At 48.9% G+C, this 16,270-nt stretch overlaps 2 protein-coding genes and 1 long non-coding RNA gene across 3 annotated transcripts; 1 reads left to right on the plus strand and 2 right to left on the minus strand.

The window, feature by feature from the left end:
- Window positions 1-52: 52 nt before the first annotated feature.
- SRPRA (SRP receptor subunit alpha) lies at window positions 53-6,019 on the minus strand. The gene is made up of 14 exons (XM_079105295.1): window positions 5,762-6,019; window positions 5,133-5,216; window positions 4,684-4,847; window positions 4,316-4,476; window positions 3,928-4,087; window positions 3,654-3,807; window positions 3,336-3,427; window positions 3,114-3,232; window positions 2,895-2,981; window positions 2,424-2,596; window positions 2,115-2,328; window positions 1,542-1,705; window positions 1,356-1,454; window positions 53-1,196 (listed from the first exon to the last, which is right to left on the minus strand). The coding sequence occupies exons 1-14, from the start codon at window positions 5,876-5,878 to the stop codon at window positions 1,068-1,070; spliced, it is 1,917 nt and encodes a 638-aa protein (XP_078961421.1). The 5' UTR covers window positions 5,879-6,019; the 3' UTR covers window positions 53-1,067.
- Window positions 6,020-6,214: 195 nt separating this feature from the next.
- Window positions 6,215-12,421, plus strand: FOXRED1 (FAD dependent oxidoreductase domain containing 1). Its single transcript, XM_079105296.1, has 11 exons — window positions 6,215-6,361; window positions 6,632-6,852; window positions 7,551-7,661; window positions 7,885-8,003; window positions 9,150-9,244; window positions 9,530-9,631; window positions 10,303-10,379; window positions 10,551-10,711; window positions 10,847-10,976; window positions 11,213-11,317; window positions 11,767-12,421. The coding sequence occupies exons 1-11, from the start codon at window positions 6,250-6,252 to the stop codon at window positions 12,019-12,021; spliced, it is 1,488 nt and encodes a 495-aa protein (XP_078961422.1). The 5' UTR covers window positions 6,215-6,249; the 3' UTR covers window positions 12,022-12,421.
- LOC306640764 lies at window positions 11,869-16,170 on the minus strand. The gene is made up of 2 exons (XR_013757886.1): window positions 15,988-16,170; window positions 11,869-15,848 (listed from the first exon to the last, which is right to left on the minus strand). It is a non-coding gene; the product is annotated as an uncharacterized lncRNA (long non-coding RNA).
- Window positions 16,171-16,270: the final 100 nt, after the last annotated feature.

Here is a 16,270-nt window from a genome sequence, read left to right on the forward strand (position 1 = left end):
GATTTGGGATTTTAGTTCTGAGTCCTATATAAAATAACTTTAAGACCTAAGAGCCAGTTTACTTATGAAATTTATTTTCTTATATAAATTATGTATTTCTCTGGGCAGACAGCCTTCACCTTATTGCACTAATAGCACATCTGTAAAACCAAGCTACAGGACAAGTCTTAACAAGAGGTTTGTTTTCTTCAACGTAGCACTTGTCTACCAGGCACTGTAGAAGAGAGGGATGAAAAAAAGCCAGGACCTGCTTGGGAGGTGAAGGGTAGGGCTGGGCAGGGGGCAACAGATAACCCTTCTGATAATTGATTTTCTCCCAGGAAGGGGTACATGCAAGGCTTACATCTGGATTCCAGGAGTAGGGAAGAGTTAGAAGGCTGAGAAGCCCAATGCAACACTGCAGTTCAGCTCCCTTTGTTTGAGGGAAGCAGGGACTCACTTTTCACTCATTTGTAACAAATCACTCTGGCCAAGCTGATGCTTTGGAGAAAATACAGTATAGGGGTCATCATAAGATTTAGAATTAGCAGCAATTAAGAACAGGCCATACACTGCCAACAGTGAAGTGGATGTCATCCTGGCACCAGGGACCTGAAAGCTGTGTATCCTAGGAGGAGGTGCCATTTAAGACCCAAAGCCGGCTCTAAAGAGTCTCTCAACCTAATGAAGCTGGGACCTCAAACTGCTCCTTAGGCTTAGATGGCTCTGTGACCATACTAGTTAGCAAAGTTCTGATGTTAGGTTTTCCAACCATTGGTCAAAGCTGTAATGAGACTGAGTCTGTAGGCAGAGTGAAGGGGACGCCTGAGTAGGAAGGAGGAGGCTCAAAGTGGGGAAGGGAGGTGGTCAGTGGGCAGTGACTGAAACATGATTAGGCCCTCCTTGCAGATGGAGGCTGGGCTGACAAGGGAGTGGGATTGGAAGGAGCTGCAAGCCCCTGGAGCTCCCTCACTCTGCCATTGTACTATACTGAAGACAAGTTGCTCACATACTCTAAAGCACATTCTTGATACAGGAAAAGGGGTTTGTGGGGGAAAGCGGCAATTTGGTATTAGGCAAGAGCCACATTAAGCCTTCATGAGGGCAGCCACCACAGCCTTGGCATTGAGACTGCGGAGATCACAGTAGGTCTGGCCAGTGCCCACAAAGACAATGGGTTTGCTTGTGATGTACGTCATAGAGATAGCAGCTCCCACCTAAGGAGAAAGGGAACAGCCAATCAACTCAAGTCCCCTTTTCACTCACCCTCAGTAACAGGAAGCTTGGGAGTTGACCAATCCTTAAAGCCCCAGGTCCTTTGCAAAGGAAGCCCATTCCTCCCTCCATTCTCACTGTCCGGTGTTGTCCACACTTACCTTGTCATCAATGGTGTCAAATTTGGTAAGGACAATGCCATCAATGAGCCGAGGTGTTTGAGCCATAGAATGGTCAGCCAAGGCTCTATTGAATTTGACCTGGAAAGGGAAAAGATGATAGAAATATAAGAACCATCTGATTTGCCAAAGTTTAAGCTGTAAGGGGAACTAGGCCCAAGCCCTCACCAGCTGGTCCACTGCTTCATTGCCTACTAAGGCCTCCCCCACAAACAGCACCAAGTCAGGCGTATTGACAGTAATGAGTTTGGCCAGGGCAGTCATCAGGGGGGCATTGTCTTGCATGCGGCCAGCCGTGTCCACCAGCACCACATCAAAACCTTGGTTACGTGCTAAAGAGAGAAAAAGTGGTCAACTCAAAACACCTGTCACTCTGCTTCTGCCAACTTCTTCTCAAGAAGTCCTAGTCTGGCTGTTAAAGACCTGTTTACTTACTCAGGCTCTGGATTCAGTTACAAGGTAACGTGAGGGATGTATCCATGCTTGGCCACCACCAAAGACATTTAGAGAAAGGATGGCAATAGGATAAAGGTGATCAAATGCAGGTTTCTTTGGTTAGGATGTATGAGCTCTGCCTACAACTATACATATTACCCCAAGGCAAAGCATCACAAGCAACTAATTCTGACTTTTCTGTTATTCAGCAGTTAAGCGTGTAATAGCAGAAGCCTGATCCTCTGGGCAAATTGTCCAAGGATAAAAGAACCCCCAACAAGCCCATACACTTCCTGTGCACTGTACCAAAGGCAATGGCTTCCATGGCAATGCCGGCAGCATCCTTGCCATAGCCCTTTTCAAACAACTGCACCATCGTGCGGCCACCATGGTTTTCTGGGGGGTGTAGGGCAGTCAGACGCCGGGTGTGTGTTCTCAGCTGCTCCACAGCCCCAGCACGAAATGTGTCACAGGCAGCAATGAGAACACTGAAGCCATTCTCTAACAGCCAGAAGGAAATCTGTGGGAAAGAGTTAAGAAAACTGTCACCTAGAAACACGGTTCTAAAACACAGAGTAAAGAGGTATCAGTGACAGGCTGGGAAACTGTAGTGACCTTGGCAAGATTAGTAGATTTCCCCACTCCATTAACACCACAGAAGGTGACGACATAAGGGCGCTGGCGACGCTGGGCATCCATGATATCCCGGAGCATGTCTACTCGACGCTGTGGCTGCAGAATCTGCACCAGGGACTCCTGTAGAGCTTGCTTGACTGTAGAAGTCACAGCTGAAAAGAAAGCAGGAGGTAATTCGCCATGACACTCAAGGAATGTACTGGAAAACACCCAACACCTTTCTGAGCTAGGAGGCAAGAACCATAAACTAGGATCTAGTCACAAATTCAAACCATGCTGTTCTAAGCACTTTATTAACTCATTTACCTTCCTAGTACCTCTTAAAGTCTTGGCTATATAATAAGGTTTAGAAGACAAGGAATTTGCTAGGTCACATACCCAAGAAGAATGAAGGTCTGTGTGCTTAACCTCTCGGTAAGCACAGGCACATTTTAACATGGAGATACTTACTGCTGAATGTCCCCATCACCTTCCCTTCTAACTTGTTGGCAACAGATTCACACAGCTGGACAGCAATGTCTGCAGCCACGTTCTTAGCTGAGAAGAGATGGAGACAGGTGTGAGTTCTGTGTCAACAGTGATTTATCTTTGTGGCACCGCTTAGAAACTGGATTCTGCTTCCATCCAGCCCTACTCTGTGAATCAATCAGCCCAGACCTCAGAACTTACCAATGAGGTGATCACGCATCTTGTCAAGCACAGATTCCATGTCTTCACGACTCAAGCTCTTGGAACCCACAAGGCCCTTCAGCATCCCAAACATGCCACCCAGAGTTCCCTTAGTAGCACTGCAGATACAAGAGATCAAATACACATAAAGCCAGCAGGCAGGAGTTATGGTCTGTCAGTTGTGCAATCAAATATATCTCTCCCCACTTGAAATCCCCCTACCTAGGTTTGGTGGAGTTTTGAGCGGCCCCTTCATCATCTGAGCTGCTGCAATCCAGGTCCTGAAGCTGCCCCCCAGGCCCAGTCCCTCGAATCTGGAAGATGTGGGGAAAGGAAGAATGTGGGGTCAGGAACACTACAGGCTCTGAAGGAAAAGAGCCAAGGGTTTATCCTATTCACATTACTATCTCCAATTTGGGGAGTTTCCAAATATAATTCATCCTCTCACTTAAATCCAAGCATCACCCTCCTATGTTAGTCTCTTGCTTCTTTCTAATTCTTAATTAATGGTGAACTTCATGCTGGGCCCTTTCCTCTTACCAAGTTGATGTCCTCAGACAGGGCAGCCTCTGATGTTCCATTGGTGGTAGGAGTGCTATAATCCAAGACTTCCTTGTTTGCACAGCCACCTAGTTCCCACACCCGGGGAGCTTTTTTGCCCTTCTCCTTGGGAGCATCTGACTTCATGGACTTGCTGCATAGGGTCATGGAACAAATGGTTATGATGGTGAACCAAGAAAGAATATAAGCCAGAGACGAAAGCTCCCTTGCCCCAATATGTTCATGTATTTAGAACTAGTGAAAGAATGTTCACCTGGGTTTGTCCATTCCCCTCCCATGCTTCTGAATGAACTCCTCTCTCTTCCTGCGTATCAGCTCCTCTTTGGAAAGTTCTACTCCATTCTCAGCCCCCACTGAGAGACTTGACTTTTCTGCAGGGGTTGCTTTGCTGGTAGCCAAAGGGCCATCAGAACCTGTTGGGAGAAGCTCGCTAGAGGGGGGGAAAAAAAAACCCACCCAACTAGACAATGGCTGAAAGTATTCCATATCTTTAAGAGGAAACTTGGACCAAATATCTTGGAGATGATAGGGTGGTGAGTATCTGAGTGACAGGGAGACAATGACAAATTAAAGGAACACCTCAGTCTTTAGTTCCATCTTAACCTTTCATGCCTCAGCATATCTAAGGGGCTTAAACATACCTTCCTTCTTGGTCCCCTTTTTTTTGCTGTTCTTTGCTTTTTCCTTGGGCTTTTCCCCCCGTGTTTCAATCATGGATCTTACAGGTTTCTTAGCCTTTTCAGAATCTTCATACTTCTTCATGGTAGTGGGAGCACGGATCTTACTGCTCTCCTCTGCTTCACTAAGAAGAAAAGAATGGTTGATCTTTCTACTGCACAGAGAAGGAAAATAAAACCCAGAGAGAGGACCATCATACCAAAAGGACAATCAGAACTAGGTAGCAAACTAGAAGTGGCTTTTAACACACAATTTACTTCCCCAAGAAACACCTTCAGGAAGGGGCTCATCAAGGCAAAGAAGTTGATTTTGGACAAGGGAGGCCTCTCACCGAAGAAGCCGCAGGAAGTCATTTTGGAAATCAAAAGTGCCATTCAATAGACTTAAAGCACTTTGCTGTTGAATCTCTGTGCGGTACTTGTCTCGAAACAGCCGGTGCACATCATCTATCAATTTGTCTACATACGTCAGTGTTAGGATCTTCTGAAAACCAACCTGTTTAGGGGAGGAAACAGCCCACAGATCTGCTTACATGCCAGACCAGAATGGAGGGAAGCCAACCCAACCCAGGCCTCCAGCTCAGCTACCTGGCAGGTTTCCTTGTCCTGAGAGACAGCCAAGCTCCCTGTCAGGCCCAGAAGTTGCTTCCTTTACCCGCCTCTACCTTCCTAGTTTTCTGTTACTTCGTCGCATACACTGGGTACAATTAACTAGGATTCTCTTTAATAATCAGCACTATGTTCAAAATGTAATCATTGTCTCTAAAATATCCCCACTTACCACAAACACCAGCTCAAACTGGTTGTCCAGTTTATACTTGAGTGTGAGGGCTTCATGGGTGAAGGAGTTGTTACCTCCCCGCTCCTAGAAAAAGAACACGTCTCAGGGTTCAGGCTATTCCCACCGAACACAGACCTGGGCTCCCCGCACTGGGAGGAGAATGAGACATCCCCCGCAGTCGAACCTGTCTCCAGGGCCAGAGGCCGCCGGGGCATTTCCGGAATCCCACCAGTGAGAAAAAGAGTTGAGGGGGGCAAGACACGTGGGAGCCAGAAGGTAGGTATATCAACAATCAGGTCTACTAGCAGTGTGCACCATTTAGTTTATCACAGGCATAGTCCCGTTCGTGATTCCACCCATCCTCCAGATAACAGAAAACCGAGTTGCTACTGGGGAGCGAGAGAACGGCTGGAAGATCTAAAAGGAGGCAGAATCCGGCTAGCGCCTGTACACCGGAGGCGGGGGAGCAGCACAGCTGCGGTTAGTCTGACGGGCCGAGGAGAGTCCGGGTGACCCGAGAGTGGCCAATTTAGGGAGGGCGGGGGGGTGGGGGCGCGGGATGGTCATTCGAAGGGAGACCGTGGACGGGTCGGGAGAGAGACCGGAGTTCTGATCCCGCGGGGGCGTACCTGCAGCAGCACCGAGCGAATCAACGCGTTAACGGGCCCGGTGCATGAGTCGCTCACGCCCTGGAAGCACCAGAGCACGAGCCCGCCCTTGGAGAAAATGGTGAAGAAGTCGAGCATGGCGGCAGCGGGAGAGGGCTTGGGGCCGGCGCCGGGAACTCGGCCTCGATCGCCGCCGCTTCCTGCTGCGCCAAACGCGGGACACGTCACACCAGCGGCCCCGGAAACCGGCTTAATGCACTTCCGTTCTGAGGCACCGGGTTTCCTTCCATCCGGTGTCCTCCTGAGGACGCGCAGGACTGACGTTTACGCAAAGCAGGCCAATGGCGGGTGTGGACGGGCCTGGGCGGGGCTCCTGGCGGTCACGGGGAGGTGGTTGCCTATAGAGTGGAGGGGTGGGGCCTGGGGAGGACGCTGGCCAATGGGCGCGGCCTTCTGAACGCCCCGAGGCGCGGGGCTGTGACCATGCGGGTGGTGGTGGTGCTTAGTGGATGGGTGGCTCTCCAAAGGGCTGGACCATGTTCCGGAGCGCGCTGCGGCTCCGCTCCAGCAGGGTCCTCTTGGTCCGAGGATTAGGCACGCGCAGAGGAGGCTCTACTCTGGGTAAAGTTGAGGGCAACAGAGGGTATCGTAGTTCTGGGGTACCTCGGCTATATGACTTTCAGGGCCGGGCCTCGGGCCCACACTGGCAGGACAGTGGGTCAGCTGGGGAAGACAGTAAGCTTGCCTGACAAGTCGTAGGACTCAGGCAGGTGTGTGGGTACCAAAGCGGCCGCAAATGTCTATTTATCCCACCTTTTCCTGTGCCCATCCTCCAAACCCCTACCATGTGAAGTTAACAAATGACCCTCTGACCACAACTGTGTCCCACAGACTGGGATGAAAAGGTGTCTGACATTAAGAAGAAGATCGGATCCATCCTGCCTGGAGAGACCTGGGCTCCACTGTACGACACTCGCCACCTGCCCCCCGAACACTCAGATGTGGTGATCGTGGGAGGTGGGGTGCTTGGTCTCTCTGTAGCCTTTTGGCTGAAGAAGCTGCAAAAGAAACGAGATGGCATTCGGGTGCTGGTGGTGGAAAGAGACCACACGGTGAGGTCTGGAGTGGGGCAGAGTCTTGAGAGGGGCAAGGAAGATGGTGCATTTTAAGGACACTACAGGGAAGACTGCAACCTTTGGAGGTCCCAAGGGCAGGGACTGTACTTTGGACTTTGGACCTTGATAAAAAAAGAAATAGTCCCCGGTTCTTCAACAAATCAGGAGCCTTGCAATAAGGTTTTTGGCTTTGAAAAGATATTCAACAATGTTGGGTCTTTCTAGATCTCAAAGAAAGATCAAAGGCCTGGCCCAAAGAACCTACATTCAAACTACTAGTTAATGCAGCTATCTTTTAGGTTCCGTTACTTCTGAACTTTTTGTACTTGTTGTTTGTATTTGCCATTGCCAACTAACTGCAAGTCTTGGTACTTCGGTCACATCCTTGTGTTTTCTAATAAACAGTCAAATATTAATCCCCTGACCTTGGACTTCCAGGTCATTTCCATTTGGTTCACTGTGCCCAAGCCCTTGATAACCAACCCTCTTTACCTTTCTCATTTGCCAAGAACAATTTTGTATGTTTGTCTTTGGGTTGGTGGTTGGCTCACATACAGATTCATCCACCCCTGTGCCTCTTAGAATACATATTTGCAAATAAGATTTCCCTTTAACTTTAGGTTATATCTCTCAGCTTCCATTGCAGTATTCCATTCACATACTGATGTACCTCAACTTTTCTTGTCTTTCTGCAGTATTCAAAGGCCTCCACGGTGCTTTCTGTAGGCGGGATTCGTCAGCAGTTTTCATTGCCTGAGAATGTCCAGCTTTCCCTCTTTTCAGTCAACTTTCTACGGAACATCAATGTGTGTGCAATGAGATTTGAGGGGTGGTGATCCCAGAGAGAGGAGCAGCCCATCTAGTAATGGGATACAGGGAGCAGGAATGATTCAAGCAACGAGGAATTGGGACCCTTGCTTTTCTTCCCAGTATGGGTGCCTAGAGGAGGGCTTCCTTCTGCTTTGTGAAGAGGCCAGGAAAGCTCTCTTCTTTAAGTCAACCTCTTTGAGCACCTTTTCTTTCACTCAGGAATACCTGGCTGTGGTCGATTCCCCTCCCCTGGACCTCCAGTTCAACCCCTCAGGTTATCTCTTGCTGGCTTCAGAACAGGGTGCTGCAAACTTGGAGAACAACGTGAAAATGCAAAGGTGGGTGCCCAGCACAGCCCTTGCTGCTTCTCGACCTCACATTTTTAGTGAGTTCTGTCACCAAGTTAGGAGCTGGGAAGCTGGACTTGACCCAGGTGCCTACTCTGTAGGAGCTCGGTTTGTCAGGAAAGACAGATACACGCACATCTTGATTACCAGTGGTAACAGTTGTAATGCAGGTATGGAGAGAACACCACAGTGGTTCTTAAATTTGCCAGATCATAAGAACAACTTAGGACATGTTGGACTGTAGGGAGAGTCTGGGATGCTGGGTTTCAAACAAGAACGCTAAGTCAGAGGTCAGCAAACATTTTCTGTAAAGGGCCAGCAAATAAATATTTTAGGCTTTGCCAGTCATTTGATCTCTGTTGCAGCCACTCAGCTCTGCCCTTGAAGCACAAAAGTTGCCATAGACAAAAAATACATATGAATCAGTGTGGCTCATTTAGAAAAAGAGGTGACAGGTCATATTTAGCAACCTCTACCCTAAGTGAATTTCAGAATCAGTCAAGGGTGGGAATCTTTGTAATACATAATGAGTGGAGGCTTTCTTTAATAAAACCTCTACAAGTCTCACTAGTGACATCAGGTAATGTCCTAAATGCTTTGCAGGTATTAACTCATTTAATCATTAGAACATCATCCTTTCATATGTGGGAAAACTGAGGCACAAGGACCTAATAAGTGTTGGCACTGGGATTTGATTCAAACCAGGCACTATGGCTCATGAGTTTTCCTTAGCACCTATATTCTCCAGCCTTTGGAGAACAAGGTCCCAGATGAGACACTTGTACTGATGGACAGGATTATGCTAGGTGGTGGAGAGGGCGGCTGTCCTGGGAAGACTGGAGGGAACAAAATTCCCCACTGTGTCATGAATGGACATGAAATGGGTAGGGAATGAGAAGGAGTATAGCATAGGAAAAGGAAATGCAGGTGTAGGGAAGAGAAGAGGACCTAAATACTGAGGGACCTTAACTAGGAATCTGAGTCTTTGCCCATTCAGCAGTGAGGAAAAATCGGGGCATTTAGGACAGGGAAATGACATGAATGAGCGGACTCCCTGCTTGTACAGTTGGGGTCCATACTTCTCTCTTTCACACACTCACTCTAATACACCTGCGCAGACCTGTACATTTTTCTCAGGCAGGAAGGGGCCAAAGTTGGTCTGATGTCTCCTCAGCAGCTTCAGAATAAGTTTCCCTGGATGAACGTAAAGGGAGTGGCCCTGGCATCTTATGGTGAGGTTTGCCTGCAGAAGGGGCAGTTTTTTTTGCCTAAAGTTAGGGATGGGGGCTCAAAATGCCAGCATCACAATGAAGGAGGACTGCTTTCCTTCTGGAGGGTCTGCCCCAAGCCATGCTGCTGCTCTGTCCTTTAGCAGGATTGGACTCTGGTCCAGTTTGTCAAGATGACCTTCCCTGACTTCCCAGCCCTAGAAAAATGGTGGGGGTGGGGTTGGCTAGGAAATATACTCTAAGAAGAGGGTCCTAATCCCTCTGTGGGTGCTCTTTTTCTTATCTCAGGGATGGAGGATGAAGGTTGGTTTGACCCCTGGTCTCTGCTTCAGGGGCTTCGGCGAAAGGTCCAGTCCATGGGAGTCCTTTTCTGCCAGGGAGAGGTGACACGTGAGTCTATGGCACCATTCCCTCTGCTTTTTCATCTGTCACCCTGGGTATGGCCTAGACTGGGGCCCATCTTCTCATAGGTTAAGCAAAGATCAGTGTGGGAGACCTTTTCCCTAAGGGCTAGTGCTAGATAGCCTGTCTTCACCCCTCACTAGGCTGCTTTGTGACTTCTGATCTGCTTCACAGTTCCAGCACTGTTCTGTCCCATGTGTGGCCAAGTTGTCCTAGCTACCTGATTTCTGTTCACTTTAGTGCCTGGGAAAGCACCCATCATTCCAGCTTTCTTTCCTTAGGAAACCAGTGAAGCTGGGTGTGGTGGTGCATACTTGTAATCCCATTGACTCAGGAGGCTGAGGCTGGAGGATCTCAAGTTCAAGGCCAGCCTGGGCATCTTAGTGGGCAACTTATGTCTCAAAATAAAACATTTAGAGGTGGGGATGTAGCTCAGTGGTAGAGCACCCTTGAGTTCAATCCCCAATTCTATAAAAAAACAGAAACCAATGGAATCCCCCTTCCCCACCCCCACCCCACCTCAAGGACATTTTTACTAGGGGTATAGTGTGAGTGATGCTGGGGGTTGAAAGCAAGCCTTCTTAGATGCTGTGCATGTGCTCTACTCTTGAGCTTCACCCCCAGCCCCGAAGGGCTTTTATTTAATTTCTTTCTTACAGGTTTCACCACTTCATCTAACAGCATGGTAACCTCAAGTGGGGAGGAGGTGGTCTTGAAAAGGATCTATGAAGTCCACGTAAGTCTCTAGTTCGTGTGTGCTTGCCACACAGTGGAGGGATGAGAAAAATAATAACTATCCTGATGTTGGTCTTCCACCTGCTTTCCAGCATGGGTAAACTAAGGCTTAGGAGGAAGTGTATGTCTCCTGAACCAGGCCCTCCCTCCCCTCATCTTCTGGTGCCTGCAGGTGAAAATGAACAACAGCCTGGAGTACCAGCCGGTGGAATGTGCCATTGTGATCAACGCTGCAGGAGCCTGGTCTGGGCAAATAGCAGAGCTGGCTGGTATTGGGAAGGGGCCACCTGGCACCCTGAAGGGTACCAAGCTACCTGTGGAGCCAAGAAAAAGGTAGCTTCCCTCAGGGCAGCCCCGAAAGTTGGCAAAAGAAAAGAAAGAAGCATAAATGCACATGCTTGTGCGTGTGTGTGGATCGGGGTAGGAGGCTTGCTGTTCCTGTGATACACTAACCCCTGATTATGGCAGGTATGTGTATGTATGGCACTGTCCCCAAGGTCCAGGCCTGGAGATGCCATTCGTTGCAGACACAAATGGAGTCTATTTCCGCCGGGAAGGATTAGGCAACAACTACCTAGGGGGTCTTAGCCCCACTGAGGTAAGTTAAGGGAGATGGCACAAGCAATGCTGGGAAGGAGTCAGAGACTAAATAGTCTGTCATAAAAGAGCCAGGCTTTTATGGGGGCTGTGCTGTGCCATTGATGTTGTAGCCCCTTCCCCTACCCACTTAGAACTGGGACCTTTTCTTCACATTCCCTGATTAAAGGGATCAGTGAGGTCTGAGTCTTCCCTGTGTCTCAAGCAATATAAGCCTTATCCCCTTCTCTCATCTAGGAAGAGGAGCCAGACCCTATAAACCTGGACGTGGACCATGATTTCTTCCAGGACAAGGTGTGGCCCCATTTGGGCCGGAGGGTACCAGCTTTTCAGAGTCTGAAGGTAACTGGCAGGGTGTGGTTTTTTTTTTTTTTTCCTGTTTGCTTTTGGACATTGGAGAGGACGGATGATACTGGAGTAGCTTAGTCCCCTAAACCTGTCCACTGCCATGTTTCCACCATCTCGCAACTGCTAAGGAGTCATTGGAACGCATCCCATCCTATGAACCCCTCAGCAGCTGAGACTCCTGATGAACAGTAAGGGTTGAAGCCAGGCACAGTGGCTGGCTGTGCCTGTAATCCCAGCTACTCAGGAGGCTGAAGCAAAAGGATTGTGATTTCGAGGCCAGCCTCAGCAACTTAGTGAGACCCTCAGCTGGGGATATAGCTCAGTGGTAGAGTGCTAACCTGGCCTGAGGCTCTGGGTTCAAGCCCCTCTACTGGAAGGGGTGGGGAGAGGGTTGGGTATGTCTGCAGCTTTCCTGAGAACCCCAGCATCTTGTGTACCTGCAGGTTCAGAATGCCTGGGCTGGCTATTACGACTACAATACTTTCGACCAGAACGGTGTAGTGGGTCCCCACCCACTAGTTGTCAACATGTACTTTGCTACAGGCTTCAGTGGCCATGGGCTTCAGCATGCCCCTGCAGTGGGGCGAGCTGTGGCAGAGATGGTGCTGGAAGGCCACTTCCAGACCATCGACATGAGCCCCTTCCTCTTCAGCCGCTTTCACTTGGGAGAGAAGGTCCAGGAGGACAATATCTTCTGAGCTTGGAAGCTCCTCACTGGGCCACACTGGCCCAGCTGTGACCTTTGCCTCACTCTAGCCCATCACTTCCTGAGTCTTCCCTGCACTGTGCCAGGGTCTCATCCCTTCCCCACTGTCTTCTCATCCAGGCCATTCTGGCCCCCTGTGGTAGGCTTTCAGGCCCAGGACAATAGGAAGTGATGGGGACAATGGGAACTGACAGGGCAGCTGGAGTTTTGAGGCTGTGGCCCAGGACTGACTCCTTCCTGGTGCTGACCTGGAAAGCTGGCCTCTGTCCTTCTGGGTAGATCAGGGCAGAACCCAGGCTCAGGATCATTATGGGAAAGGCTGGCTCAGATCCTTGACTTATCTGTTTACCCTATTCATCAATCAATAAATGTGATTTACACCTTCCTTCCCATCTCCTGTTGCTTCTACTTTTCTGCTCAAGGTAGAAACTTGTGAAGCATCTCATTAGCTTTTGACACTGGGGAAGCACAGCCCCATCCTCTTCCCAGGAGCTTTCTTAGATCCCAGTGGTAGGTATTTTGTTCCAAGGTAGTGCCCTCTGTTCCCAAGTTCTTGTAGGAACATTGATTGTAGAGGGAAGGAATGGCTTTGTTCGTCTATTCAACATTTATTTAGCCCCAACTTCTGTTTAGACTGAGGGCTACATATTAGAGCTCCATCAGCAAGTAAAGCAAAGCATAGTATGGGTCTTCACTAAAGCTCTTATATCTATGTCCTGCCCTTCCCCACTGCCCCTACATCAGATAATAGTGTGACCTCTGCTGAGCCCAAGTAAGCACAAAGCATGAACATCTTACCGAGGCTGGGGGTCTGGGACAGATAGGAAAGGGTTTCTCCTGAAGCTTCCTAGGGAAGTTGGCCTCCAAGCAGAACCCAAATGATAAGCAACTTAAGGGAATCCAGGCAGAGAGGAAAACCACAGACAGGCCCAGAGATAAGAATTAAGATCCAGGGGATTTGTGTTTGGGCTGCTACAACAAAATATCTTAAACTGGGTAATTTATAAAAAATAGAAATTTATGTTGCTTACAGTTCTAGAGACTGGGAATTCTAAGCTCAAGGTGCCAGCAGATTGGGTGTCTGATAAGAGTTTGCTGTCTGCTTCAAAGATGATGCATTCAGCATCCTGACATGGCAGGACTAAAGTAGCTTCCTTCATCCATACAGGCAGAATTCATGATTCAGTACACTTTCCCTTAATACTATCACATTGAGTATTAGGTTCCAACATAATTTGTGGGGTGGGCAGGCTCTGTGCACTCCTGTAATCCCAGCTACTCAGGAGGCTAAGGCAGGAGGATCACAAGTTCAAGGTCAGCCTGGGCAATTGCCTGAGACCTTTCCTCAAACTAAGGGCTGGGGATGTAGCTCAGTGGTAGAGGCTTGCCTAGCATGTGTGAGGCCCTGGGTTCAATCCCCATTATGGGGAGGCGGGGCAAGGAAGTAGGACACATTTAGGCCATAACAAGATTCAGAGTAACTGCTGGCTGGGTCCTGGAGTGAAGGAAGCGGGCCAGGAGCTGAAGAGCCACAATAAAGTGGGATGTGTTGAGTGAAGAGTACCTGTAGTACATCCAAGCGGGGTTATCTAAGAGGGAAGGGAATGGATTAATTGGTGTGGCCTTCGGACAGTCTGGGCTGTAAGTAGAGATGATGTCATGGAACAGGATGGTATCACCAAGGGAGGTTAGGAGCAGGAGGCTAGGCAGGGAAGCTAGAAGAAACCCACCAAGATTTAAGGGACAAACTAAAGAGGGTGCTGAAGAGATACTCAGTGAAGCAGGAAAAAAATCCAGTAGAATGTGGTGGTGTGGAAGCTAAGGAAGAAGTGGCCAACAGTATAAAAGGACATCATAGGGATTCAGTACCCAGTAGTTCTGTGACTGGTGGTTTGAAGTGTGGCAGCTACAGAGAAGTCAATGGAGTAGAGCCAGCTGGTAAAATGCCCACTCCCTCTCAAAAGGGGCCTCCAGGGACAATGAAATGTAAAGGATGAGATGGACCTCAGATGGGAGGGAAATGGGTTGCAAAGGTCTGGTGGAACCAGGACCAGTGAAGCAAGGAAAAAAGGAAGAGCCACCAGAACAGTGCTGAAAGATAGGCAGGAACTTGCTAGAGGCAAGGGCACAGGGAATGGTCAGGGCAAACAAAATCCCATTAATCCTATAAGGTGGCTCCTCATGCCCAGTGCACACTGTCCCTTCAGCACAGACATCCCAGTCCAAGGGTTGGAAGGAAAGGGCCTTCATCTGGTTTCATACCCAAAGTAACGCCCTTCAACACAAGGCTGTATTAAGAGTGCTTTAATGGGCTGGGGTTGTGGCTGAGTGGTAGAGTGCTTGCCTAGCATGTGTGAGGCACTGGGTTCGATCTTCAGCACTGCATATAAATAAAATTTTAAAAAGGTACTATGTCTATCTACAACTAAAAGTACTTAAAAAAGTGTTTTAAGGACCAGGTGTGGTGATGCATGCCTGTAATCCCATTGAATCAGCAGGATTGCAAATTCAGGGCCAGCCTCAGCAATTTAGTCTCAAAATATTAAAAGGGCTGGGACAGACCTCAGTGGCAAAGTGTCCCTGGGTTCAATCTCCAGTATCAAAAACAAAACCAAAAAAATCCCATGCATTAAGGAATCTCGCACTCCAAACTGGGAGAGCCCCTAGGGTTGCGACCCCAGGAATAAAACGAGAGAGACCAGGAACTGAAGAGTACTGCTAACATGGGACATGTAGGATATCCAAGAGGGGTCATCTAATGGAGGATAGATTAATTGGAGTGACCTCAAGGGACAACCGAGTCTAAAGGTAGAGATCACAGAATCTGGACCTATGTGAGGGCCTGAACTAAACCTCCTTCATCTTTGTCCAACACCCAGCCATCGCAGAGCTTGTCCTGTAGTTGTCAATGCTTGTCATCTGAGTGTCTCTCTGAGCACTCCTTGCTGGACCCCAAAGATGCATCCCTATCTCAGGGAACCTTCAGTATAACAAAAAAGCTAAGCAAAGTACCATAGGGACTTGGAAGGGCAGGGCTGAGAAAGGCTTCCTGAATAGTCTGCAAAAATGTGCCTGGACAGAGGAAGGCCATTTTGCAGCACAGAGTTGGGCAGAGGGAGGGCACTCTGGGAGGAGGAAGAGCAGACGTGTACCTGCTAAAGAGCAAAAATGGACCTTCACTGAGTATGTGGACACTGGGTGCCCTGCATGCCTTATGAATACTCAATCCTTCAACACTAGCAATCAGAGACCATAAGTTTGATGAGGAAAGTAGTCATGAAGAATCAAGCATGACTAACCCTACAGCACAGACCCTCCCAGGATGGGCTACTCATCCATTTTTGCTGAGAAATCAGACTGGAGAAGGTGGACAATGAATCTTAGACGGGCCCAATTAAACGGCTTCCAACCTCCAGCATTTAAAGTATATAGTTTTAAGGCAGTTTTCCAAAATGGCATGCTATGGAACACTGCTCTAGAAGATATTATTAATATTTCGCCTATAGGAAACAAGTTAGGAAATGTTACATTGTCCCTTTGAGGCTCCACGGTGCCCATGAATATCAAGGGTTCTAAGAAGGAGGCAAAGACATCTTAACACTAACCCATGGCTTGCCAACACCACATACTGCAGCAGTTCTGTTGGCATCCTGTAGGACTTGGTAACGCCCATTTGGGAATGCCTATGAGGGCAAAGCATTTTGGCATCAGCGTTCCTGGCGCTCCTGTTCCCTGGAAGCATGACTTCACAGCTACCACACTGGGCCCACATCTCTTGCACTCCAGCCCCATTCTACCGCTTGGCTAACCGTTTGTAACCTCTGGAAGGTTGGGGGAGGCTCAGAATCGGGTTCGTTTGATGTTATTTCCGCAATCCCACAGTGCTGGGGACTCGAACCCGGGCCTCGAGCATGCGAGGCAGGCACTCTACGAGATAGGCTATATGGCCTGCTGTAACCTCTGGAGAAGTCGTTTAATCTCTCTAAGCCGCATTTTTCTCCACGGTATAAAAGAAAACAGGATGTGAACACTTCCCAGGCAAGATGGTAGAGGGTTAAATGAGTGAAATAGTTTCTTCCCTTCTCCACCCCCCAGAACAATACTGGGGCTTGAGTTTTCGGGTGACTTTGGAAAGGCTCATGTCCAAGTGCCTGAGGTTAGTGGCCCGTTGGAAGTCACCTTCCCACCTTCGCGAGGCCGGGCTAACCCAGAGGCCGCCTGGTGCTGCTCTCTCGCGGGTC

This window comes from Sciurus vulgaris (genome assembly GCF_902686455.1).
Source record: "Sciurus vulgaris genome assembly, chromosome: 11".
Lineage (NCBI taxonomy): Eukaryota > Metazoa > Chordata > Mammalia > Rodentia > Sciuridae > Sciurus > Sciurus vulgaris.

Coding starts and splice junctions, on each gene's coding strand:
- SRPRA (XM_079105295.1), bottom strand. CDS start 5,878: ATGCTCGACTTCTTCACCATTTTCTCCAAGGGCGGGCTCGTGCTCTGG. Junction 4,088..4,315: donor AAAGGGGACCAAGAAGGAAG/GTATGTTTAAGC, acceptor TTCTCCCAACAG/GTTCTGATGGCCCTTTGGCT. Junction 3,428..3,653: donor TGTCTGAGGACATCAACTTG/GTAAGAGGAAAG, acceptor CACATCTTCCAG/ATTCGAGGGACTGGGCCTGG.
- FOXRED1 (XM_079105296.1), top strand. CDS start 6,250: ATGGGTGGCTCTCCAAAGGGCTGGACCATGTTCCGGAGCGCGCTGCGG. Junction 7,662..7,884: donor ACTTTCTACGGAACATCAAT/GTGTGTGCAATG, acceptor TCTTTCACTCAG/GAATACCTGGCTGTGGTCGA. Junction 9,245..9,529: donor AGTGGCCCTGGCATCTTATG/GTGAGGTTTGCC, acceptor TTCTTATCTCAG/GGATGGAGGATGAAGGTTGG.